Source organism: Strix aluco, chromosome 1, assembly GCF_031877795.1.
Source record: "Strix aluco isolate bStrAlu1 chromosome 1, bStrAlu1.hap1, whole genome shotgun sequence".
NCBI classification, from domain to species: domain Eukaryota; kingdom Metazoa; phylum Chordata; class Aves; order Strigiformes; family Strigidae; genus Strix; species Strix aluco.
Genome location: NC_133931.1, coordinates 91,870,632 through 91,889,339, shown reverse-complemented (window position 1 = coordinate 91,889,339; position 18,708 = coordinate 91,870,632). Strand labels below are relative to the sequence as shown.

The 18,708-nt window shown below is 44.3% G+C and overlaps 2 protein-coding genes across 5 annotated transcripts in view; both read left to right on the top strand.

Moving 5' to 3' along the window:
* The window catches only part of KDSR (3-ketodihydrosphingosine reductase), a 28,632-nt gene extending 15,858 nt beyond the window's left edge, over positions 1–12,774 (top strand). The window contains exons 8-11 of one of the 3 annotated variants that reach the window (XR_012623550.1): positions 2,548–2,631; positions 4,476–4,577; positions 12,378–12,459; positions 12,601–12,774. Coding sequence is in view for 2 of the 3 variants with exons in the window: in XM_074826900.1 (XP_074683001.1) it covers positions 2,548–2,631; positions 4,476–4,577; positions 4,932–5,051 (306 nt within the window). In the remaining variant the exon portion in view is untranslated. Of the gene's footprint in view, positions 1–2,547; positions 2,632–4,475; positions 4,578–4,931; positions 8,309–12,377; positions 12,460–12,600 lie in introns of those variants that run through there. The other 2 variants (XM_074826900.1, XM_074826908.1) reach the window with 2 other exon arrangements.
* Positions 12,775–15,966: 3,192 nt separating this feature from the next.
* Positions 15,967–18,708, top strand: part of BCL2 (BCL2 apoptosis regulator) — a 191,872-nt gene continuing 189,130 nt past the window's right edge. For both annotated transcript variants that reach the window (XR_012623546.1, XM_074826887.1), the window contains exon 1: positions 15,967–17,824. Coding sequence is in view for 1 of the 2 variants with exons in the window: in XM_074826887.1 (XP_074682988.1) it covers positions 17,234–17,824 (591 nt within the window). In the remaining variant the exon portion in view is untranslated. The remainder of the gene's footprint in view (positions 17,825–18,708) is intronic.

The following is an 18,708-nucleotide window of genomic DNA, read 5'->3' as shown; positions in this document are numbered from 1 at the left end:
TGTAGTATATTGTTCTGTCTTGAAACGGAAGAACTACCTATCTTTAATATCTGAAACGCTGCAAAGTCTTTCTGTACAGAATCAAAATATTGTTGTGGAATGGTAAACTGTAAAACCACTATTTGTTTTGATATCAAAGCTTAATGAGCCGGAAACAATACTCCTATTTTGTGTCTTTGATAATATACAGTTGTTCTAATAGATGTGACAGATCAAAATAAACCTCAGTTCCTTCAGTGAAGTCTGCAAACTAACTATGCTGTATGAATAGATCTAATGACACAATTCAATAGTGGCTGTTGTCTAGTGTTAAAGTAGGAAGGAATCTCTCTTGCATTGTGTTTGTAGTGCAAATGACAGTATCACTTTTCAGAAGGGTGTCGGCAGTAGGCCTTCTTCATTTGGCTAACCTTAAAAGTGAAAGTTTTGACCTTCAAAAATGTAGTCACCTCTTGTCATTTGACATGTCCCTACATATGAATTATAATTCCAGAAACTACGTTCAGGCCCTATGTTCAGACTGAACTATCAGATAACTAGAGAAAAATGTGTCTTACATTTTAATTTGCCTACGGTGAACTAGAAACCTGATACCTAAGAAGCTCAGCCTTTTCAGGGTGCCCCATCGTGTATAATAGGAAGTTAGGGTTGAATTCCATTTTGTCTTTCACCCTTTGTATGGGAATCAGTAGGGATTGTATAACACAATTCTTACTTCATCATTTCTTGATATAGATATTCTGTATTAAACATGTACATCCACAATTAAACATGCACATATACATCCACATTAAACATGTACATCCACAAACCCATACATCCACATAAAGTGCCAGAATTAGACATCTGCAGATACTTGTATAGTTTGCATATTCTCTGGGATTTTTGTCTTCGTAATAGCCTATTTCAAGGAAATGTAGTCACCAGCAAAATGTGCTGTTCATCTAAGATTTCTCTTTGAAAGAGATTCAGTGAGATTTCTCTTATTTGTGAAAAAGTGTTGTCCTTTAAGCAGACATATGCTTTCTTTTAGCATACGGGAAGTCTTCAGGTGACTTGCTCCTGTCAGGATAGTGTACCTTAAATCTCTGCGATATTGCATTGCTCTGAGAGTTCAGATAATTTATTATTGTTGCATTTATTTAATGCTGCTTAGTTTAAAACATCTGTCTCTGTAGTTTGCGTCTCTTTAGGACTAGACTATTTTTCTCTAATCACTGAATACAGTAAAATAAAATGTCAGGAACTAGGATACAGCTTTCCTGTGTTTAATCATTAAACTCTTTTTTTGTTTTTTTGAGATGACTGCTTTACAAATGACAACCGTGCTTTGGTTGGCTGACTAGCCAGATGAAGTATTTAATGGCTGATTTCTGCTTGCCTTTTTCTCAACATGTCATTAACTTTAACTGTTGCTCCTGAACAGCTGCTAATTTTTTCCCCAAACTTACAGTATTTTAATTACTGCTGACATCCCCATATCTCTTTCAGATTTGCTTGATACTGGCCAGTAGGCTCAAAAGTACAAAGGGTTTATGAGATGGAAATCTGATGATGTAAGCCATATTACTGTAGGAAAGCACGTAAAAGGTGTTTATATGTGATTTCTGCTGGCAAAGACACCGATTCTTCCCCCCTCGCCCCTTAAAATACACATACTAATCTTGGCAGTTAAACTAGTTTCCAGTATTTGACTAGGCTTGAATGCTTCAATTCAATTTTGTTATTAAAATTAACTGGATGAGCCATTACAACAAGTCCACTTGTGACCAAGTACTCTTCTCCCTAATTTAGCACTGTTTTTTCTTCATCAACAGAACCATCTATGTTAATGCATTGAGCATTTAAATAGCTTGGTGTGCAGTTAGCCTCAACATTGTTTTATTTGTTAAAAGGACAGGTATGACAAACATGCTTTAAATACTTTAAAGAATATTTTTTCCATTTGTTTCTGTAAGAAACAGGGCTTGTTTCGTTTTTTTTTGAGAAAGAAACTGTGATTGCTAAAATAACCACCATGATTGCTTTCTTCTAGTGAGGTAAAGTGGCATAAGTGCTCTAAAACATGAAGAAATAAAATGCAGTGATGGATTTTGGTGGATACCAGTGTGTGGAGTTTGAGGAACTTAAAAAAAAAAAAAAGTGGTTTTGTAGGATCTTAAAATATTTCAGGCCTATCTATTTCTGGCGAAACACATAAATGAACTGATACAGGTGTTGAGATATAGCTTAAGCATTTCAATAGCTTCTACTGAAAATAAAGTACTTGGGGGGAAAGAAAACACTTTTTCATAGTGTTTTTTTTATAGTTTATTACTAATAAAGTGCTACTCAAGGAAAAGTTGGCAGTTCCCTTCATAAAATTAGGCTATCATTTCTGAAGGTGCTTTTACCTTTCTTTAAGTGGATGTTTTAGGTGACAGTATGATACCACTTCCTAACAGTGATGTCATCCATGACAAAAGACTCAAAACCAAAATTTGACCTTCATATTTTTCTCTTCTGTGTGTTGTTAGTCAAACTTATATTGGTGTTTTTCTACTAAAGCCCTTAGAGACGAAGCTAATTTCTGAAACCTCATCTGTTTGCCAAGCAGAACAAGTCGCCAGAGTTATAGTAAAAGATGCCATAGTAAGTAAATTATTTTTCTAAAGTACGTTCTTTGTTGGAGAGTCTAGGATCACGTGTAATGCTTGTTTAAGACTGTAAGACAGTGGCTAAGCTAAATGCAAAATTACACGAAACAGTACTCTTTGCTGGTAAGTTTGAACAGGAAATATTTTCTTTATTTTTCTTTTGCCACTGTGCCCACAAATGATTTTATGCAATCTCTTGGAACTAAAAAGTATCTCAAGTTGTACATTAGACAGAACAAAATGATGCATCCGTATGATGCAATGTCTCAAAGGCAGATTATGACTGACTTTAAAGCACTAAATTCTATTGACTTTTTATGTATCAAATACCATTTGTCTAACCTCAAAAGCTTGTTGGACTGTCTTATTTTTCTTGAAGATGAGTTCATATAAAAATAATTTTACAATAAATGAAGGCAGTCTAGCCTTTTTTGCTTTTAATGTCTTTTAAGTATGTGATTTATGAATGATTAAAATACATAAAATGCTGCTCTTAGTGGTTAAGGTGTATTGCCTTTCTGAGGATTTTTTTTAAATGTTCTGTGCTATGGAATGCTTGCATGCTTAGTAAAGCACCTCAGAAGAGAAACAAACAGGAAATTTCATGTTCATAAAGCACAGTGGTTGAATCCTAAAATCTAATTATTTTGCAGTTTCAAATACTCTTGATCTTCAATATGATTTATATCTACAGGAGGTGTTCAGTTGTAAAGTTTTTACAGTATTTTCACAAATACAACTCATAAACACAAAATGATGGGGTGGTGAATTTTAAAAGCAAGTGCTACCTCACATATTATTCTGCTGTGGTGCTTAAGGAAAACTAATCTCTCTAATCTTAAGCATCCATCTGGTATTTCTAGACCATGCTTTCCAGCACTTTGGATGATCTGTTAGTTCAGACATGGTCTTTATGCACTTAAGCCATCAGCTGAGAGACTAAAAGAAATCAAAAGGTAGCTCTGTACCGTAGGAACTCGCAGTCCTCTCGGGTATGCATTGGTAAATAACCAAATCTTATATCCTCTACTATTTTGCGTAGATTCACTCCTAACCCTGATTCAGGAACACCACCCTGTCCTTTCGCTTCTGCATTCCATAGATTTAGTCCTGTAGTGTTTCAGAAAGCCTGGTTTCCACCATAAAGTCTGCTGGAAACAAGTGGGAGAAAAGCCTAGGAGTCAGAGCTACAGAGTTGTAGTTTTTCTTATGAGTAGTCAAAAACGAACTAAACAACTTTTTCCTGGTGTCTGTCCCCCTTCTTCTGCCAGCGGGATTCCTTAGCACACTGTGTATCTCAGGGTTTTGAGGAGGGCAAGTTAAAAATCCCTGATGTAGATGAAGGAGGACCTGTTAGCTAGCATTTGAAGTACACCCCCCTGCCAAATCTCATGTGATAACATCGATTTTTAACAAAAGGCAAGCAGTATTTTGTTGGTGATCTGACAGAGCTAGGGTGTAATTCTATCCCTGAAATATATTTACAGATGGGGAGACCATCGTGCATTTTCTCAATCAGTAAGCATGCTTCAAGAAGAAATTCAGAGCTTTTGTGTCTTGTAAAGAAATCTGCAGTAGTCTAGCACCCCTCTCTCTAGAGAGAGGTTAGCTTCCTTGTCCATTTTTAAGTGAATGCCTTTTGGAATGTTACTGTATAACACAAAATATTTTTGAATGTTTTGATTCTTAATTGTGTTAATATTTTTTGACATAAAAATATTTGTTGTTAGTGACATCAGTCAGCTGTGCTCATTGAGAATAGCTGTTGAAACAAGACTTCTCATGACTTGCTACAGCTGGGTAAATTACACTCTTAATCGCTGTTTTCCTTCCATCCAGCAAGGGAACTTTAACAGCTCAGTTGGATCAGATGGTTACATGCTATCAATATTGACAAGTGGGATGTCACCAGTCACTTCTATTACTGAAGGTCTTCAGCAGGTAAGACTTGGGAAGGCCCCATAGTCACAATTATTATAGTTTAAAATACTTTAAAATGTAGAACATTAAGCGAACATTGATTATTTTTTCATGAAATGTCTCTTAATACTGTGGAGACTTAAGTTTAGGAAACTGAAGTAGTATTTTGAAGCTGAAGCAGCGAGTTGGCAGGAATGCTAAGATTACTACCTGCTACTCAGTTCTGACTGTCACATAGTTATGATGGTTTTCATTAGTTTGTTTTCTTGAGGTTATATAGTGTACCTGCCTGGAACCTTTTTTATTTCACGAGTAAATAATACATTGCAATCTGGGATCTTAAATGAATTGAAAGATGTTTCTCTCTGTTTCCAGGTTGTTTGCATGGGTATTTTTCGCATCGTTGGCCTATTTTACCTAGGAAGTTTTGACAGCATAGTTCGTCGCTGCATGATGCAAAGGGAAAAATCTGAGAGTGCAGATAAAACTGAGTAATCTTTACTTTGATTTGAAAGAAGAATGTCAAACAGTCCTGGACAGCTTGCTGCTTAAGTGGGACTCAGTTTTTGTCCTGAAGGATTTAGACTGGAAGTACTTGCGTATGTGACAGATGAGTCCCCTCAAAAGCTATGAAAGAAAACAAGAGTACAACTCCAGAAAATGCCAAACTATGCAAAAGTGTGAATGAGGATTAGATTTTTTTTTTGATGATTTGAGTTGGAGAGAATTTGGGGAACTTGTAAGTGGTCTGCAGAGTAGAATTTGAGAATGGACTATGTGTGGTGATTCTGGACAAATGCTTATGTTTTCTCACTTTGGTGCTTATGGACAAAATAAGTACCGTGACAGACTGGACTGAAGTAGATTGAAGTCCCCTGAACAAGTTGGTACCTTTTGCTAACGTTTTGGGACTGGTTTTAATTTAGAATGTTAACTTTTCCTTTGGCCAATCTACAGATCCTTCTGTCAATGACAGCTTTTCTTGTTCTATTCAACATGCAACTGTGGAAACCTTAAGATGGCAGATACATTTGTATGATCCAAGCTTTCTCAGCCTGGGAGTAATTAAAAAGTATGGTTTAATATATGCATACTTTCTAAAGGGAGATGAAGAACCCATTCCCACAGAGAAACGCTAGGAGATGTGATCGGGTCTGTAGCTCTTCTGGCCTTTGAAGTATGTTGTGAACAAAAAAAAAAAATCAAACCAGTATCAAGTGTGTTGATTATGACTTTCAGCATTTTAAGCCATTTGAAATGTACAATTTTTACAGATGCTTACTTTTCCTTATCTGCCAGTTTTTGCTCTGGAAAGGAAAGTAGCTTAATGCTACCTTTATGCACATTATTTTTCAAAGCTGCAAATAATGAGCCAAACCACTAGACGGTAGAATCAATTGTAATTAAAATGCCAGGCTCTTCCAGTAGCAGGAATGTAGCTTTTTGGGGCAGAGGGGTCGGGAGGGGGAGGGGTGTGTGTCAGAATGGCATTCCACACTTAATTTTATCACTACACAGAAAAACTTTCACATGATAAGAAATTATTTAAAATACTCTCCTTCTATGCCCCACTTCCAATTTGTTTCATTTATATTATATGAAATAAGGCTGCTCAATAACTGCTTCAGAATACACAGACTCAATGGTTGTTTCTAGTAAATCTTAACACTGAAAAAGCTTGATGCATAACAATGATGTTTTAAGGGTGCACTATATATACTGTTTATTTAATGGACCACTATAGCAAGTGCCTTGTGAGCTGCTTTATTTTCAAAAGCTGCGTATTTTGTATTTGTTAGCACTGCTGTGTTTTCAATGTCGTATTTTCCATTTTTAGTCAGTACTCTGAATCTAAAATTACTTGTAAAACTGGGCACTTTCACTTTCTTGAAAGTAGTATTTAACTACAAAATAGGCAAAATTGATTGCTTTTGTTAAGATATTCTCTACATCTGTTTAAGAAGAGGTAGTCAGTTAAACTGAGATGAAAAATAATAGGTGGTTAACTGGAAAACCTTTAAAATGTAGTTTACTGAGGCTAGCTATTTTCCCTCTCAATTCAGTTGATCACTTTTCAGATTTTCTTCACATAGACTAAACTTGCTTTAATACTTGATTTACAAACATATTGGGGGGGGGAGGGTCACATTGGCACTCTCATTTTAAGTGGGTAGACTTTCGTTGGATTGCAAACATTGAGGCATTGTTGAAATCTTCACAAAGCCTGTGTTTTAAGTCCTGCCTCTTGATTTTGTTTAGATATGTGAAGTTGTGCATGCCTGTAATATACTAATTTTGAGAATAGTGTATTCCTGCATTTTTAAACAGCTGGGCTTCAGTGCAAAGAAATCTAGTGTGCATACGTGTTTCCTGTGCTGCTTAATGTGAATGACATGATGGAGCATTTATCATACATCCATTGTCAACATGCTATGTTTCTTAAAGCAACATAATGATGCTATTTGGACCCTATTATCTATGTTATTTCTTACTTTGATGCAAATCAAATACTCCTTTGAGCACCTGCAAAAGATACCAAAATGGGTGAATCAGAGTTGTGCTGTGGTTTGAAAGAAATACTTATGTAAATGGCTTTACATCAACACAAGCTTGAAGGTCAGGACTTAAAACCAGTAAGACTTTAGATACTTGAATTTTTGTATCTTCAACTCAGAATGTTAAAGGGTTTGCATTTAAGAAACATAATCCAGAAGGTCAGAGCACACACAAGACACTGTGGCAGCTGGGCCTCATTAAAATATTTCAGACTGGACATCTTAGATCACTAATTGCTCTTTCATGACTGAAGAGTCCTTCAGATCATGACTAATTTAATTCAGCGAAAGTGTCTGTGAAGGAGGAATAAGAATACCGAGTGAAAGTTATGGCTCTGAACTATAGAGACTTCACACCTAATTTTGCATAGTGTAAGTAGTTGTATTGACAGTAAAACTGTAGGTTGAACCCTTCGGCAACTGTGGAAATTGGAACAAGGCAAGTTTTTTGAAGGAACAAGAATAATCTTTTAAAATGTTCTAGTTTCTGCTGTTGCAAGTTAAAATCAATTGATAAACTTTTCAACTGTTTTATTGTCAAAGTGTAGTAAACTGTCAACTGCAGCAACCTTTGGTGTAAATTTTGTTTTCTTATGCACATTCTCTGTCTACCAATGTACTCATTTTAAGGTCCAATATTAAGTGAAGGAGATGCCTTGTAATCCTGTGGAAAAATGTTTAGCAGCCGAAAAACTATTTTGCCAGTTTAAATGTTACAAAACCTCTGCATTGAAATGTTTTAGCAGTCTATTAGATCCGTGAAGAACTTCAAATAGGCTTTATTACTTTCTGTCAGATTGTCAATAATTTAATCACTTGTGCCATATCAGTTGGTGTCTTGTCTCTTGTTTTCTTGGTCAATCTTTAAGATTCAATTAGGCTTTGATAGTCTTTTCCATTCCATGTAGTTTCTAATGACTGTCTGCTTTAAATACAGACTTATTGTAACTTTACATATAGTTTACTTCACCAAGGTGTTCATGTGCAATTTAAATAGATTTAATATTTTACTAAGAAAAAAGATATAGGTAAATAAACTTTATTTGCTGTGAAAAACTCTAGGCACTTTTAAATGGTAAAAATATATAGCGTTATTTGTAAAAAGAAATTTGTGCTTATTGCTTCATCATTTTTGTGCCAGAACTGTAAACTAGTTTTCATATTTTATATTTCTCAAAATAAATGGAGAATCAACAAGGTCTGTAACTTCTAAGTTCTTTGAGGGGATGAAGAGCAATGGATAAATTCATTTGCAGGGCTTGGTGGGGTTTGGGGGAGTTTTTTTGTTGTTGTTTGTTGGGTTTTTTTTAAATCTGGGATTAGTTCAGCAGGATCCTCTTAATTTTGTAGGACAGCAGAAGGGGTAATGTATCCCTACATTTTAGCAGTTTAGGGCAGAGGTGTACAGCAGATAAAGGATGTAAAGAATTCGACTGAATATTGTCATCAAACCACCATGAAAGTGGGATTAAATTGACAAAATCTGCCTTTATTGCAGGAGGTGCTGCCAGTATATAACTAGTGCTTGTGCTCTCTGGAAGTGTTTGTAAATCCTTATGAGCCAAGTGATGCTCATTCTTCCTAGTAGAAAACAATAGACATAATAGTTACGGTAGCTGTCTTTCTGTTCCACCACTGAGCATGCAGCTGTATAGAAAATTACTGTATTATGTTTCAGCTCTGTGGTAGCAGGGCTTGAGTGGATAGCTAGCTCCAAGATAGCAGCAGGGGAGAAATAGCCCTAAAATAGTTATTCTCAAAGTAAATCCAAAATCACAGAAGTTCAATCTTTTGGAAAGACATTAAATTATCAAGAGTGCCAAAATCAAAGATGAATTGAGGGAAGTATATGCTATCTAAAATACATTTTAAAGCTGAGGAGCTGTAGTTAATCTTAGAATGTTGGAGAATTGAGTTTTGAAATGGAAGAAGGTCATGTTGCAACTGGAGCTGCTGATTTTTTCCTTTTCAGTATAAGTAGCAGGCCAAAGTAGATTGCTCTTCATTGCTTTTCCTAATTGGATTTCAGCTACAAAGCTAAATTAGCTGGGAGCCCCTTTTTTTTTTTTTTTTTCCTGCCCAGCCTGTACCAAGCACACTAAAGAGTAGGGGTGTGTTTGTTTGTCAAAGCTGGTAGTCAAACGTCACAAAGTCATTTCCTTTCCTCTGTCACTTTGGGGAGACACGAGAGCCAGAGACCTTTAAATGAGGTGTCTGTCTTGCTACACCTCCAATCCTCTTTCTTATATTTCCTTTCAATGTAGATGCACTAAACTCGTGAAAAAGAAGACCGTGTTAATCTTCCATTGGTGGTGGTCTGCAGTGGGGGGGAAATAATACTGTTAATCTTTTGGACAGAAATTTGCACTGAAGGAAGCAGAAAGTGCAATTTTAATTTTTTTTTAAATATAAACACCAAAGATGTGTATCTAACTTGATGGAGGGGTACAGGGGGAAGCATTTCATAAAGCTGATTGGGAAGGTTTGCTGTTTGGGGAAACCTTGATGAAGGAATGTGGGAGAATACCAGCAAGCCAGGCTGAAATTTTATTTTTCTAAGTTGAAAACAAGTTTGGTTTCAGCTTGGAGGGAAATCCCCATGTTAATTTTAAACCTTTCGAGTTCTAACTATGAAGTTAGTTCTGTAGTAGTGCTGCAAGAGCAATGTAAATAAACACAAGGGGTGAAAGCAAAACAGACATGACGAACACTGTGTGAACATGATGCTACCAAGCAGTGAGAATCAACTCCCTTTGCCAAAATAAGGTGTTAAATCTGTAAAGATACCAGCTATAAATAATTTATATTAAAAATAAGTCTAAAACCAAATTTGAAATGTTCTTGGTAACTTGCAATTGAGGGGAATATCCTTTTCAAAGTGAAGAGGTGCTTGAAAGAAAGTAGTTAAAATTGGGTGTGTTTGTCTTTATTTCAAACCATTTGCTCAGAAAATGCTTTCCCCCTCTTTACTTTGAGAAATTTTAACAGGTGTAATAAAAGTTTATGGATCGGAGATGGATGTTCCTGGTTGTCCAGCAGACTCTTCCCATTTCCTTCATGCTGAAACTCGCCTTTGCTCTTCTGCTGTTTCAACTGGGAAGTCAGTCTCCGATTCCTTTTTCCATAGCAGAAAGAAGAAAGAAAGGCATAGGCAGCATTGCCCAGATCACGAGAATAGGTTGGTAGCTTGCAAAAGGCAGTGCGACAGCTCAGATACGGTAAACACAAGACCCTGTTGCCACACAGAAAAGATGCCAAAGAGAAGGATTTCCAGAGCTGGATGCAGTTAGTCTCCTCGTGATCCAAACCACGGGGCCTCTGTCTTGAGAAGAATTGGAGGCGGTTGAGGGACGAGTACAGTAAAAGGGGTCTGAAAGTCAGGAGCTATTTGCTATGTTAGATCCTAAGGATATTATCTGAGTATCTCATCCAGCTGCCTTTCCTGGTAAGCACAATTAAGCCCCATGAAATAGACCATAATTCCAGGTTGAGCACGCTGTAAGTGTTTTACAGTAGCATTCTCTGCTCTGCCAGCGCTTCCAGCCAAAAAGGATCCATTCCACACCTGTAGCACTTGCAACATCGGCAGGATGAAAGGCAATTTCCCAATTCAGGAATGCACTGTGAAAAAGGTTGTTCAGGTTAACCTGCCACTGTCCAGGTTAAAAATGCAGAAAATACGCATCCAGGCTTCATGGGTGCTACTTTTTCTTATACTTTTTACAGGCAGAAAAATGTTTTTTAAAGCATTGTGTACGACAGACGCTAGCTGCTGCCTAGATAGCAATGTTGGGCAACACGTTGAGCAAAACAGATGAGACAGTCTTAGCAATACATGGTGTTGTGCAGTTGATAGCAGAGAATTATGTGCACGCATGCAAGTCTCTGGAAGAGCGTTGTTTCCAAGGCATTTCACGCAGCTTGGCAGATACTGTAGGTCCCTGGGTCTCGTGGTCTCATGGACAGAAAAAAATGTGAAAGATCATGCGGTTGGTGGTTAGTTTTAGTCAAGGCAAGTTAGAAATCTCTTGCAGGCACAAAGGCGTGCAGAGCATGTTGGCGTGGAAAGGAGAAGCGCTGAATGCCTTGAACTGAGGGAAGCACGGCCGTGGGTGGCACAGACGAATGCCTCACTGGACATCGCACCAACAAGCACTTACAGTGCCATTGGCATTTACAAGCACTTACAGAGCTATTGACTGTATGAGGAGCAGCCTGCTAATTTGCATATGGGCAAATTCCCTACCCGTGGGCACAATCTTACTGGACTCTTTCAATAAAACAAGTATTTAAGCTGTGCTAGAACATCGTAAGGCAAAGGAGCTCTTCAGTTGCCAGAATTGTATTTACCTATACCACTCAAAATATTACTTTTGGGTTATTCAAATTTAGGTTGTTGCTCAGGGTTTTTTTGGTTTGATTTGTTCTAGAATAGAAAATCTCTGCAGGTTTTCAGCAAAAAATGTGGCAATGTCCTCGCTCACTTTGAGTGCTGTCACATGGTGCAAACATACACCCCTCTCACTTCATGCCTGCTCAGGCAGGGCTTTAAACAATCGTTTGCTTCTCTCTGACTTGCCTGCTCATGAGCCAAGGAAATAAAAGGGTGGGCAGGTCACGAGAAACCAGGGTTGCTGCTGAAAGCCTGTTGATGTTGATACAAAGGTACAGGGAAAAGGTGTCCGCTTTCAGATTGTCAGGGAGTTTAGTGTTGCCAGGCATTACAAACTTTTCTAGACATTTGTTAATAATGCATCTACTGTACACCGGGCATCTGGGAAGCTATCAAACAAACAGTAGGCTTTGCAGGATCCTGCCTGTTTGGTCAGTTGCCCAAGGGTGGATAAGAAAACCATCTCAAGAAAATAATCTGTCCTTTACACTGCCAGACCTGACTGATGCCTGTTGTCAATGCTCCTGCCTCTCTAATTGTCAAGGGAGCTTTTTTCATGTGAGCTTCTGTTGGTATTCCTAATTGAGTTCCAATTCTTTATACAGCTCATTCTTCTTATTAGTCTGATTAATTTTGATGGGCCAGCTCACATAAAGGTAAATGCGTGTGCGGAAGGATTTGCAGGATCAGATCTTGAGTAGTCAGCACGTTATTCTGCTATCTAAAAGCACCGTCATGATTTCTTAGCTGACTTTATGCACTCATTCCATGTTCTTTGATAAATGCTCAGGCTCTTGCTGGTTTCTTCTATCTGCTCCCAAAACCGTATTGCTTTTTTTTGGATGTCTTTTAAACTGTTGCTTTATCCTGCAGAGCTCAAACAAACAAGCAAGGTAAAAAGCAGTCCTGTGATGCAAACTTGTGACACTTTAATAGATGCTCATCACCCACTCAGGTAACATTATAATTGGTTTTAAGATGCCGCTCCCTTCAATTACAGCCATAAATGCAGGTCAGATGCAATGCATTTGACACATTAAGTTAAGAACAAGAAAGACTGTTTAAATGGCCATAATTTTGTTTTGCTTTTTTACAGAGTCCCAATTTGTCGTTCTTCAAGGCACAGTTTTTGTTTCCCATGACTCATCTCTAATACCCTTGCTTAAAGCAAACAGTTCCTAGGATTTTCCCTTGTGTTCTTAATTTTTTTTGGTGCAGTCTCAGCTGTGTTTGGTATTAGCAAGCTTTCTTGTGAACCATGACCACTATTTTCCTATTAAACTTTTTAAAAGGCTGGGATCTATCATTCCTACAGTGAAGCGCTGAATGTAGAGCTGGTGGGGAAAAAAGCATCATTGCTAAATCCATTCCAAAGAGAGTATCTCACAAAGTTTTGCTGTACCCATTTTCATCCAGAATCAGTTATGAATTCTGAAACTATTTTGTTTTACTGATTATATGCCCTCAGTACACTTTGTTCATTTGGTTGGTCTTACTTCCATTTCCGCATACGAAATACATTTAGATAACCTAAGCAAATTCAGTGGCATTTTCAATTACTCCTTACAAAAGCCCATTGATTTTGTATGCATCTTTGTTTTCTGCATCAGTCCTGCACTGATTTATCCTCTGGGTTTTAAATCCGATCCTGCTCTGCCATTGGTGTGCCTCTTACCCAGACAGTTCTTCCGTGTTACTTAACATCCGTGTCTGATGTATTTTCAGTTGCGGGACCAACTACATTCGATTCAGCCACTAGCACAGTGACGGACTGAATCAGCAGCCTGGTTGGTTGTGGCTGTTCTGATTTTCTATATCACTTGTTCCATTTAAACCATAGTGTGTTACATGGAAATGTGAGGTGGCTTTCTGTGTTCAGCAGAGACCTTTTTTCTTTGATTCAAGAATATAAAGGCAGTGATTTTACTTGGTTGACAGATCCCTTGCCTGCCTTCCTGCCATCAGAAGCAGCCCCTCAGCTCACCGCAGACTTTCCGAAGTCTCTCACACAGACACGATGCGCTCCAGCCCACGGCCCGCGGCCGCGCAGAGCGTCGTCCACCCCCTTTCGACCTCATTTCACCGGCGGTCCTGCACCCTCTGTCCCCCGCAACCCCCGAGGACACAACCGGCCGCAACCCGCCCCATTTCCAACATCGGCGGGCGGCAGCGAGCGGCAGCCGGCGGCGGGGGGGTTCCCCGGCCCTGCGAGAGCCGGCTGAGCCCCCCGCTCCTGCAGGGCCGCGCCGGGGGGTCCCGGCGGCCGCGGCCGAGCCGCCGCGCCCGGAGCCAGCGGTGGCCGCTGGGGGGCAACAGCCGCCCGCCGGGGAGGCGCTGCCGGCGGGGAACGGCGCTGCCGGGCCCCGCTCCGCGCCCCTCCGCGCCAACGCCTCGGCCGGCGGGAGCATCGCTCCTTTCGGGGGCTGCCTGTGCTCAGCACCCCGCGGGGAGGGGGGAGCTGGCGGGGCGGTGGGGAATGCTGGCACTAGCCACGGTGCCGAGCGCCTTCCCGCGCCGCCCCCCCCCCGAAATAAGAGACGCCAGGACGATTAAACATCCTGAACGCCTCTTCAGGTACCTGGAGGGGGGCTGGTTTGTACACGTCAGAGACAAATTCCTCGCTGCGGCCTCGGAACAAATCCCTGGATGAGCCAGGGCACAGCCGGGCGCCGGCAGCGCAGCCCGGGGAACCCTCCCCGCTGGGGTGCCGGGGCCTCCCCCGCCCCTGGCTGGAGCCGTCCCCCGCCCCGCTCCGCGCGTCCCCCTCAGGCAGGGGCGCTGCCAGCCCGGGAGCCACGCGTGATGGGGCAGCGGGCGAGGGAAACGTGACCCTGAAAATGGAGACTTGGAGGGCAGAGCGCATTCGGACCCTACGTCCCCTGTCAAAACAAACTCACGTTCACAGCTTTATTTATGCATTTTATGCCTTTTTAGGCTCAGGGTAGTTTATGTATGAGATTATCATCCCAGTCCCCTCACATCGGCAAAAATCGGCCTAAATTATCAAACGTCTCTTTCGCCCTCTCCTGCTAAGCAGAGAAAGGTGCCGAGTAGCCCCTGCTCCCGCTGCGCTCGGCTGCACCCCGCGATAGGTCCCCATCGCAGCCGGGGCTGCCCCAGCATCCCTCACCGCTGCCCTCGTGTCGGGGTGGCAGGGGGGACCGAGCCATCGCTATTGCCCAGCGCTGCGGGTTTAACCCACTTTGAAGGTTAGCTGCGCTTCTTTGGTCAAGCTCCAGACTAATCTCACCTCCCAACAGTTCGGTTCTCTCCCCTCTTCAATCAAAAAAAAAAAAAAAAAATCTTCAGGCCGGGCGCAGGGACAAAGCCGTGTACCCGTCTCTACAAAAAGCCCGCAAATCCAACCCCCGCCTGTCCCGCGGGAGCGCCTGGAAACCGACCGGGTGCCTGGGTCAGGTGTGCGGGACCCGACATCGCAGGGGGGGCACCCGCATTGGTAGCCCGCGGAGACCGGCCTGTCCCCGGCCCCCGGCTCCGCACGGGCTCCGCGCCCGCGCAAGGGCTATTGCCAGGGCAGGGCAGACCGCCCCGACCCACCCCGTCTGTCGCCTGGGCCGCTTTTCTGTTTAAAAAGGGTGATTTGGGCTTGTTTGTCCTCTCCAGCCCCGATTTTATTTTATTTTATTTTATTTTATTTTATTTTATTTTATTTTTATTTTTTCAATAAATCCGCGCAGCTGCAGCAGCCTCACCCCTCCCGCGCGGGGCGGCAGAGGCGCGGAGCGGGGCGCGGGGGCGCTCCCCCGCGGAGGGCCGGCAGCCCGCAGCCCCCCGCCGCCCCGCCTGCCTGCTCGCGCTGCCCGCCCGCGCTGCCTGCCCCCGTCGCCCGCTTCCTCCGCACCGGCGGAGGCGGAGGCGGCGGTGGCGGAGGGCGGGCGGCGGCGCGGGCCGCCAGCACCACCCGCGGCCCCAGTGCCGCCCCTCCGCGCCGCTCCGCTCCGCGCCGCTCCGCCCCGCCGCCACCGCCATCGCCCCGCCGCCGGCCCCAGCCCCGCGCCGCGATGGAGGGCGGGCCCGGGCTGCGCGGGGCTGCTCGCCTCCCCCCGCCTTTTTTTTTCTTTTTTTTAGCACACCCCCCCTCCGCCCCCCTTCCCCGTTTCCCCCTTTTCTTGAATGAAGCGTGAGGCGGAGCTCTAGGAAACCGCCGCGCCCGGCTGCGCCGCGCCGGGCCGGGGCCGGAGCCTCCCCCTCGGGCTCCGCTCCTCCCCGCCTCTCCCCGCCCCCGCCGCTCCGCTCCGCTCCGCTCCGCTCCCCCCCGCCGCCGCCGCCGCCGCCGGGAGAGCTCCCCGCCCGCGCCCGCCGCCGCCGCTCGGAGCCGCCGCCGCCGCCCGGAGCCGCCCGGAGCCGCCGCCGCCGCCGCCGCCGCCGGCAGCAGCAGCGCGGAGCGCCCGGAGGAGCCGCCCGGAGCCGGCGGGGTGCGCGGGGCTGCGCGGGCGGGCGGGCGGGCGGGAGGGCAGCGGCGCCGCGGCCGCGGTCCCCACCGGCACCAGTCGCACCGCACACGCGCCCCGTCCGCGCCCCTCCGCGGGGCGCCGGGGCTCTTCCTCCTCTGATACAAAGCTGCTCGGGAAATGGCATTTCTCGCCGGAGCCACAGTCAAAAGCAATGTTCCTTCTTTATTTTTATTTTTTGTTAATTTTTTTACGCTCTTTCTCGTGAAAAAGAATTAATTTCCTAAATACATATAATTTTTTTTTTTTTTTTTTTTTTTTTGTGTGTGCGTGCGTGTGTGTGGAAGCACCGGGCTCCTGCGATCGGTGTCTGAATGAAACTACGTAAATGCCTATGTCTGTACGTTGCACTGGAGGGAAAAACGGAGCACTTCTGCGAGAGCTTGGATTCAAATGTGGTTCATCTGGTCTCCAGGATTTTCCGTCTCTTTGGGGTTGTTCGCCTTCCCGGGCTGCGAGGCGAGGCGGGATTTTCTGAGCTTTGACACATCTTTGGAGATGTCTGTTAAACAGGAGTCTGGGAAAAAACATTTGAAATCGTAGAGAGATTTTTTTTTTGTCCCCTTCCCATCCCCTTGGTGACTTGAAGCATCAAAGCGGCCAGAACTTAACGTTTCTGAAGACTTGTGATGTTTGGGTTTTGTTGTTGCTATTTTTTTTTTTAGAGGAAACTTGACAGAGGAACATATTTATAGTCCAAGTAAGTACTTTACAGAGGAAATTTAGTTTGTGTAACTTAACAAAAAAAAGCAGTGTTGAGGTTTCTAGCTTAAAGTGCGTTGGATTAACGTTCATCCAAGGCTGTTTAGCAAATCGTGTTGAATTGCAGTTTTTACGGTGTGCATTCGTCCGCTCCTTCGTGTCCGTGGTAGTTCAGCACCTAGGGGAAAATGCACCTGATTTTGAATCGGTATAATATTTTTTAAGATGTATTTCAACACCGAGGAGGAAATGGTCCTAAAGTAAATTTGTAATAAGTAATAAATGTGCACCTGGAAGTAAAGTATTTACAACATTTTAATCCCTATTTATACCGTGCATCTCAAACCAAGGAGGAAACACTGAGAAGACAAAAGTACCTCCGAGACCCTGAGAACTCCCCCACACCACCATGAATGAAACCGTGCCTGATACAGTAACTGGATTATAATTTTTGGTGTTATTAATTTTATTATTATTGGCTGCTTTACTTTTTTGGGTTCATCCTGCTCCTCTTCTTCCTCTCTCCCTTCCTCTTGCTGCTTCCTCTTGGGAATTATGGCTCATCCGGGGAGAAGAGGCTACGATAACCGGGAGATAGTGCTGAAGTACATCCACTATAAACTCTCGCAGAGGGGATACGACTGGGCTGCCGGCGAGGACAGGGCACCCCTGCCTCCGGGTCTCTCTCCTCCTGCTGCTGCTGCTGCGGTCGCTGCTGCTGCTGCTGGGACTTCCTCTGATCACACTGGGCTGGTGTCTCCGCACCCCGAGCCCCCCGGCTCGGCTGCTGCTAGCCACGCGCCCCCGGCCGAGGGGCTGCGCCCCGCACCCCAGGTCGTCCACCTCGCCCTGCGCCAGGCGGGCGATGAGTTCTCCCGCCGCTACCAGAGGGACTTTGCCCAAATGTCCGGCCAGCTGCACCTGACGCCCTTCACGGCCAGGGGCCGCTTCGTGGCAGTGGTGGAGGAGCTCTTCCGAGACGGGGTTAACTGGGGCAGGATTGTGGCCTTCTTCGAGTTTGGCGGCGTGATGTGCGTGGAGAGCGTCAACCGGGAGATGTCTCCCCTTGTAGACAGCATCGCCGCCTGGATGACCGAGTACCTGAACCGGCACCTGCACAACTGGATCCAGGACAACGGAGGCTGGGTACGTCCCCCGATCGCTCCTTCCCTCTCCCGGCTCTGGCTCGCCACCACCGGGGCCTCAGGGTGGGCAGTGCCCCGGGGGTTGCACTCGCGTAGCGGGGAGCAGTGCGTTTGCCTGGGGGGCATCTGCACTGGCGTGTGCAAAGCAGCCTAGGCCTTCCGCCAGAGGTCAAGTTCCACCTCGTTGTGGGGTTACGGTGGAGCGGTTTGGGATGGGGGGCAGCAGCTACAGCTCGGGAGCGAAAAGGATAAGCCTCTTCTTTAGCGGTCTCCCTGCTCCTACCCCCATCTGCCCTCGCCCGCTGGCAGCACCAGCCCTGGCTGAGGCAGGGTCCCGCGGCGGGGTGGGAAGGGGCAGCAGCTGCCGGGGGCAGGCGTGTGGCGGTGGGTCCCAGGCGCGGGGGCAGCGGGGACCATGTGGATGTGTGTGCGTGTGTGCGTGCGTGCCGGCATCCCTCCCCGTTAGGGGTGATGCGCCAGGCAGGCGCACGAGGGACACAGGATCCTGGTGCTATGGGTGGGCCGGTGGCCGTCGACTCTGGCGTCTCCAGCTGCGTTGGTGACTGGAGTGGGGTTTTATGGTATAGGGTATGTCCAGTGTGAAAAGTCTGTCTTTTGTCTCGAGATGAAACAAAGGTGCTGGGAGCCGTGTCTGTGGGATTGTTCTGGAAAACAAGTAATTGTTGTGATCCGATGGGTGACTGTGTTTCTGTGGTAGGGATCACCTCTGGCTGGGGCTGGCGTCAACATCACTCAGAAAGGAAAGATTTCCACTTGTGGAAAATGGACAGGTTTTACACTGGTAGTCAATTTAACAGCCTTAAGTTTTTTTCTCTCTCTTTCCAAAATAAATGACCACATTGAAATTGGAAGGGTATTTCTTTC